This window comes from Caenorhabditis remanei, chromosome IV (assembly GCF_010183535.1).
Source record: "Caenorhabditis remanei strain PX506 chromosome IV, whole genome shotgun sequence".
Classification (NCBI taxonomy): Eukaryota; Metazoa; Nematoda; class Chromadorea; order Rhabditida; family Rhabditidae; genus Caenorhabditis; species Caenorhabditis remanei.
In genome coordinates, this window is record NC_071331.1 from 3,455,122 (window position 1) to 3,462,947 (window position 7,826).

The window sequence follows — 7,826 nt, forward strand, 5'->3', positions numbered from 1 at the left end:
ATATTGAGCTTTAAGCAAGTCATGAAATGAAAAATAAACACGAAAAAAATCAATTTTATCTTTATATTACCAAAATTTAAACATTTTCAAACAGGAAAACTTGTTAGTGAAGCAGAAAAGTTTTCAATCTTAGTATTCATTCAACTTTGAGGTTTCTTTGCTCAAATTTAGATTTTTCATACAAAAAGAAGTGTGATACTAATGCAAGAAACCTGGTTCCCGTATATACGAAGCACAGCTGCAAGCAGTTATAGTAATTTAGAAATTACATCTATGGTCACAATGAGATCTATGTATTTTACTCGTTTTGAAAAATGATCAGCGTAACAGTAAACCCAAACTTTGTGTTTGATGTTTTCCCCGAGTAACCTTAAATGCAATTCTATCATTTTTTCGCTGCTTCATATCGTCTATTAATAGACCATAGCATTTTCTCTTAGATTCATACGAATTGTTTGGTATTTTTCTTGCTGGTACGGCTACTGGGAAGTAGGCAACGGACTAGTATTATTTGGATCAAGTTGACAATGCATTCAAAATTTTTTGACTGATTCAGCAATATCACTTTTTATTTTTATTTTTACTGGTCTTGTTATAGGATCGCCATGATAAATCTATTATGAACATCCCGAGAAAAAATAGTATCTCATTTTTTCTGTTTCAAAAAATAGTTGTTGGCAGACACTCAAAAATAAATTATTAGTTTTCCAAACTTTTTGCTTTGGCAATTGGATGGTACGTGAAAAACGATTGTTATCAATTTATCAATGCAGAGTATATCAATGCTAGTTGATTTATTCAACTTTAATTTCATAGCTTGTGAACAAAAAATATAATTCTCTGTCTTATTACCTAAACTTTCACAGACAAACAACAGTTGTGGATTCGTTTGCAAGAATGTAGTGGGTGGAAACTGAGATGAATTTTTGTGAGGAAGTCAACGTAGTACAATGAAATAATTTCCAAACTTCTTATTATAATTTTTGCCACTTTAAGATTTTAAAACTTCCGGAATAGCAAGCAATATTCAAAGATGTGCAGGTTCTTTTAACTGAATTGTGAAACCAAAAAGTTTTTTTTTGAGTGGGTGGTTAATGTAATCGCTATCAGTTGTGCATATTCCTAGAATCTCAGATAATTCGCAACATGATTCATCTGGAAGAAGAATATTGAACAGTTCAATATAATTGTATCAATTATTTATGTTGGCACAAAAGCACCATCAAATGAATCATTGTAATTGTAAAGATTGCCATTTTAAAAGGGAACTGCATGAAAAATTATTTAGTGAGCGATTATTGAAAATCAAAAAAATCTTAGAACTTTTTCTGATACCTGAAACAGGAAACCAAGAAATTGCGCTTTCGGATTCATCATATTTCTGAAACTGAACATTTGGATCAGGAAATTAAGAATAATTTCATTACAATTTTTCATTAATATCAGCAAAATGAAACAGGTAAATAATTTTTCTTATATGTATGTATATGCTTCACTTGTACCTTTTTTTTTTCACAAATAATCACCAAATTTTGAATCAGTACCAAATGGTACTACCTTATCTTCGGAATACGGGCATGAAGAAACAGCAAATCATGTAATTTCGATTTTTCCTTTTTTTGTTATCAAGAAAGTGGTCATTTTGATCAAAGAACATTACGCTGTCAGTTAAGCGTTTTCAAGAAGAGGAGAGCAGTGGAGAAAGGGGACAGCAAGAAGGTCGAGTGGATTATACTGGAAGCATCGAGTGGTACTATCAATTTTGCAGGAAAACTATGTTATTAGAATAGATGACTGAAATGTATCCAATAAAGTTTCGGTCTGAAAAAAACTATAAAGATATTCTTTTACAACGCAACTTATTTATCGGCCCCTCTTCTTAAATCGCGTAAGTATGAGCGTGCCGATTTTGAGTGGGCGGAGCTTGAGGTAAAAAAAATGTCGACAAAAATGTCCACAATTTTGACCGCTTTTATTTCCCTTAATAACTCTCTTTGTTCTCAACTTTTTCAAAAAGTTCTTTTTTGTGGTGATACAAAAACTTGGGGCGCCGGTGGCGACCGCCAGGGGGTGGGATTGGAGCATTCGAGAAAGAGTTATGAGCACAAAAGTGAGAGCAACTTTTTTCGCTCAAAAAAATGGCTTGAGAAATTCACTCTTTTCACCGTTTCCTGCTTCGTAGGGCGCCAGTTTTGAACATTTCTGGGGGATTCTTTGGACTTAAGATCTCTGAACATCTGGCTATCGAGTCATGTAAAAATTATCTGGAAATCTGGAAAAATATGATTTATGGCCATAAAAGAAGGGGGACAACTTTTTTTCTCGAATTTTTTATTTTCCTCTCGATATCTTGCGTTGTATTGAACCGAGAGCTTTGAAATTTGGTACAGATATGTAACTTGGCATGGGAAAGATGGCTAAAAAAACAGATTTCAAATTGGAAATGATGCATTCGAGTTATACTCAAAAAACAGTCTAAAAATGAGCAATTATCGATCGATCCCCCTTTTTGCGCCCAAAACTTTCACCGGCTGTAACTCCCTCAGTTTTGAGAAATTTCAAGATCCGAAAAAAAGAAAATGTGTAGAAAAAAAATCTCTATCGATCCATGTAAAATTCAAGATACTTTTAGTTGAAAAAACTTTCAGAAAACCGGATTTTGTGATTTTCGTGGTTTTTTGGTCATGTGGGGATTTTTTACATTCGCTGTCCTGGGAACTGGATTCACTGAATCGTTCTGGATTTTTGACACCGATCTAAACTTTTGGAGATCTAATGGAACCAAAAAGTCCGATCAAAAAATATTCAAGCCGGACGATTCTGTGGAGAAACCTGAATCTACACTGACATTTTTTTCGAATACACTGACAATTTTGTCATTGTATGTGTCATTGTACTGCTGCAAGGAGCGCCCCTTTTTTCAATTCCCTCAATGACCGAGATTTCCTGTGCGTCGGTGGCGCAGTGGCAGTGGGCGGGGGTGAGAATCTGTGAGGTGATGGTTCGAATCTTCTCATGAGTGACTTTTTAAAAATTTATTATTAAACTTTTTTAGAATTATTTTACTTTTTGGATTGAAGTGATTTTCGAATAGAACAAATCTTTCAGCAATGGTTTTTACAACTTTAGAACGTGAAGTTTAGGGAATTAAGTCAATGGGAAGTTCCTGTTTATAATCGTTTTGTTGCTTTTTTGGATCGGGAAGAATCCAAACAGTTCTGTTCAATACTACTGAGATTTCGACAAAGATTTTTGATTTTTTCAAATTCAAAACTTCGAATTTGAAAATTTTTAAAAAAAAGTTTTTTATTGTTATTATTGCTGTTGAGATATAAATTGTGAATCTTTTTTTAAACTTTTTGGAATATTTGAAAAAAAAACTTCAACGATTGCTCGAAGAATGTAAATTATTTGAAAAAATAATTCAAACGTTGAGCACTCTAACAGTTTCCAGATGATATAAACGCAGTGTTCTGTACTATTTCCAGTAAAATTTAATTTTAAAAGGCAATTCAATATTTTGAATTTAAAACTTGCCATGAACCGTGCACGGGGCGAAGCCCCGTCTTGCGGAGCCCGCCGGGAGGCGGGGGACGCTAGTTTAGAAAACAAAACGCTAAGAAAACAAAAAAATTAAAAAATTATTTGTTGTCACCTCTGCCTCTTTTTACTTGTTGTAGTCCAGCAGTCTTTCTTGGCTTCTTGACGGCCGGTGCATCAGAAACTCCATTTGTCGTTTTGCCCTGAAAAATTGGATTTTAATACTAGTTTGATCCAAAAAAGGAACAATTTACCCTTAGCTGTTTGACAGCTGCTCGTGTGGGATGCATTGATTGTCCGATGAGTGCAATCGCATCCTGATCGCCCATAGAAATTTGTCGGGCTCTTGGTGGAGCACAGGCTGCAGGAGGTACAGATGGTCCTGGAGCCGATCGTCGAGGAGCAGCTGGACGGGAAGTTGGAGGAGGTGCGGGAAACGAGCTCGGAGCAGGACGACGCGTCGAAACTGTAGCCACAAGGGAACACGCCTGACTCGCACGTCTTCGTCGAGTAGTCGGAAGATTGACGACTACTGAAGCAGTAGGAGCTCCGGGAGGCGCAGGAGCTGAATCCACATTGGTGGCAGCTAGAGCTTCATTATTCTCTCGTTTGCAACTACGTGCATACGCTGCTTGTTCCTGACGTTGGGCTTTTCTATTCCTCCTTCCGGCTGGTGGGGCAACAGGAGCATTGCGGATAGTTGGAGGAGCAGGTGCACTTCTGGCAGTCGGACGGGTGTGACAGGTGTGACGATCGGTTATTGGCGACGTGATAGAGTTTCCAGATCGTGCGTTCTGAAAATAGGGATGGGTTAATTATGCATTAAAATTTCCTGTTTCGACATCATAACAGAAGTCACTCTCTAGGGACATCACTGATAGTCCGATAACTATTGGCGTAAAGTGCATAAAAACTTACCTGGTCTCTAGCTACTATGGCTCCTGTTGTCTTCTTGGCGACTTGACAGTGCATTCTGGTCCGTGAAGCAGGTGCAACAATCACTGGAACAACAACCTGGACTGGCTCCGTGAGATCGAGAGCTGCTGCTCGTCCATTTCCAGCAGATCGAAGACGTCTTCTTGTTGGCGGAGCAGGTGTAGCTACGTCTACTGGAGCTAGAGCCTCCTCTGGTTCATAAGCTGCTGCTTCTGGAGTATCCATCGGTTCTGGAGCATCCATCGTTTCTGGTGCCGTTTCTGGTTCCGCATTCTGAAAGTTTACATGAGTAAGCTGCGACGTGGAAATTTCGGGAACTTTGAAATCAAAATTATGAAAAAAAAAGCTTACTTCTAAACTTGTTGATGATGAGGAAGCGGCATCATTTGGTGGTGACACGGCTCTCAACGATCTGGGTTCTCGTGGATCATTCACGGCTGGAGCATCTCCAGATGTGGAAGTGTCCCGGCGGAGAGGATCCTCGATGAAAATTACGTTCTGAGCGACAGGATTTGGAGTAGTCGTTGGTACTTGAGGAGTGACGGGAAGGTTCTGAAAAATTTTGTTTAAATTTTTTTGATTCTGCTAAATTTTCTGTTTTCTACGGGCTCCTTCGGGTCGAAAAAGTTGCGACCCGGCCCGGCTTTTTAAAACTGCAAAAACTCACTTCCTCATTTTCACGACGGTTCCCATTTTCACGATTCAAAGATCCCTGGATTTCAGAATCCAGAAGAACCGGTGGAGCTTTCGGTGCTTCTGGAGAGGGGCGAGCTGAAGCATCGGATGACGACGATCCTGGAGATTCCATCGATTCTGGCTGACGTGGGACGATGATTTCGATTTCCCGATTTCCTCATCGGAATCCGTGAGAGTGACGACGGTTGAGTAAGCAGTCTGGAAGGAAAACAAATCAGTTCATAACCACAAGAAGAAATTATCTTACCGGATTCTCCTTGTTTGCTTTTCTCAATAATCGCTCCTTTTCCAATGGGCAGTCTTCCGGGTTCGCTTGATGGTGAAGACATTTCAATTGGTCTTTGAAGCCCTGGCAGTCCGCCTCGAGAGGCAATGTCACTTCATCGCCACTCTTCATTGGTCGCAGAGATTCCACCATCAAATGAAGCTCTGTTCCATAGAGATGGACAAGCCGGCCAGTCGGCTGGCAGGACCGGCGGATGTATTTTCCGACGGTCTCCTGTTTCCACACTGCCATGCAGATCGGTTCGTTTCCTGCTCCCAATCTGATGTCTTTGTAGAGGTAATGGGAATTTTCTCCCTCCATTATCGATCTGTCCTTGACTTGCGACTCCAGATAGATTTCACCCGTCATCTCTAAAATCCACTCGCCCCTTCCAATATTTTCCTTGACCATGACTCCTCGGGCCTTATCACTTTCATCGTTGAATCTGGTCTTTTGCTCTTTTCGGAAGGCCAAAATTCTCTCCAGATCGCCAGCTGGGCGTTCAGCGACGAGTTGGGGGTGGAGCAATCCTTTGACAATGGGGGTGTAGACGTTGACGGCATTTTTGAGAGCAGTGTATAAATCACTCTTCTCATTACCGTTCGGCATCTGAAATTGGGAATTGTTTGAATGGAGATTTGATATCATGGAGTCAGTTTGGAGTTGTAGGAGGTGACCTGTATCATTGGAAAGCCACGAAAACGCTGATTCCAAAAATATATCCAATTTTTGCCCTCGAGGTCTGGTATTCGAGAAAAATAAGGTTAAAGTTTGAAAAAACAATCTTTTTAGGGCTAAATCTTGAGTTCTAAAGCTCAAGTACCTTAAAACGCAGTTTATATGAAAAAACCAGTCAAGATTGTCAAAATCAAATTAATACTTTAAAGGGAACTGCGGTATCCCAAAAATCAAGATTTTTAGATTTCTAAAACGAGTTATCAGGCCTCAACGTGTCGAAAACCTCTCGCCGGGAAGATTTGCCTTGTATTTCAAAATTTTTTCATGTTCACGACGAGAGAATTTTACTTTGAAAATAAGGTAAATTTTCACGGCGTGAGGTCCTTTTTTGACACTTTGAGGTCTCATAACTCGGTTCAGACAAATTTTCGGACCTGGCTCCAAGAGACTTTTCTCTTTTCTACAAAATTCTTAGTCGATTCATATCAAAAATCTCAATTTTTGGAATACCGCAGTCCCCCTTTAAAATTGATTGAGTTTTCAGTTTTTTTGTTCAAAAAGCTTGTTGAAAAAATATACTTTTGAGTCAAAGGCTGGTCCAAAAACACAAACTTTGTGTATATCTGTATGTCGGTGTGTCCGAATGTCCGAATGTCCAAAAATCCCAAAACAGTGCCAGAAAGTTACAAAGATTTGAAGTTTTTCAACAAAAAAAAAGTTGCACAAAATTTTTCGCGTGTCACAAAACTTTTCCTAATATTTAAGTATCAATTAACTTACCGTGCGAACTCTCACTTTGCCGCTTTTCGTGGTGTATTGCATCATCTTGTTAGCAGACATTTTTCTTCAATGAGCTCGTGGAAACACGTAAGTTCTGAAAAAAGGGATCGATTAGAAAGAAAAAACCGCAGGAGAGAAATAGACGGCAAAACATAAATTCAAAAAAAGAAGAGAGACTAATTGTCAGATAAGAATCGGGTTGGCGGGAGAGACGGACACCCATTCTCCCTTTTTTCTCTGGCCGTCTCTATTACATCACACACTGTCTAACCGTCCAAAGCACCACCGGTCTGTCAAACAGTTTTATGTGAGAGGGGTGTTGCGCCCAGCGCGTCGCACCCCTCATGAGGGGGCAGTGACTTTTTAGAACACACACAAAGGTTGGCATGGTGCCAAGATGGAGAAAAGAGATAGTGTCGGGGGGCTTTCCGCATAGGATCAAGGTTTCAGCGGTGGCTAATCGAAAAGGGTTATAATGATTTGAAAAATCTCTGAATACTTGTTAAGATCGGAAATGTTCACATTTTCAATGAAAAAGTGAAGCAATGTCAAAAAAAACGCCTTTTTCTCTGCGCCACAAAAATATACTGTGCTGAAGACTTAATAAATTCCAATGGAATTATTCAAATCTTATTTATGAATAGACCAAATATGATTTTTCCAAAAAAATATTCTTAGTTTGACCGTTTCATTAAAATTTTAAAATTATTGGTTTCTTTAAAATTTCAGTGATACAGTAGAAAAATTACGTTCAAATTTTAAAGCGAAATGAAAAATAAAGGACTCGGCTAATCGATCTTAGGCAAAGCGGTTGGGAAGATGATGGTGTGAATGAGCATTAGGGGAAGGGCACCGTTCATTGTCTCTGTTTCTTACACTCTCCCTCTCTCTCTCAATTTGTCATTTACCAGAGAATGTGTGTGTGTGTGTA

The 7,826-nt window shown here is 39.0% G+C and overlaps 2 protein-coding genes across 2 annotated transcripts; both read right to left on the reverse strand.

The window, feature by feature from the left end:
* Positions 1-3,641: 3,641 nt before the first annotated feature.
* Positions 3,642-5,284, reverse strand: GCK72_012342 (uncharacterized protein; the record flags this gene model as incomplete). Its single annotated transcript, XM_053729032.1, has 5 exons — positions 3,642-3,743; positions 3,795-4,334; positions 4,459-4,749; positions 4,828-5,028; positions 5,144-5,284. 5 exons carry the CDS (start codon positions 5,282-5,284, stop codon positions 3,642-3,644), a joined length of 1,275 nt encoding a protein of 424 aa, XP_053583804.1.
* Positions 5,285-5,410: 126 nt separating this feature from the next.
* Positions 5,411-6,955, reverse strand: GCK72_012343 (uncharacterized protein; the record flags this gene model as incomplete). Its single annotated transcript, XM_053729033.1, has 2 exons — positions 5,411-6,046; positions 6,896-6,955. The coding sequence occupies 2 exons, from the start codon at positions 6,953-6,955 to the stop codon at positions 5,411-5,413; spliced, it is 696 nt and encodes a 231-aa protein (XP_053583805.1).
* Between the last annotated feature and the right edge of the window lie 871 nt (positions 6,956-7,826).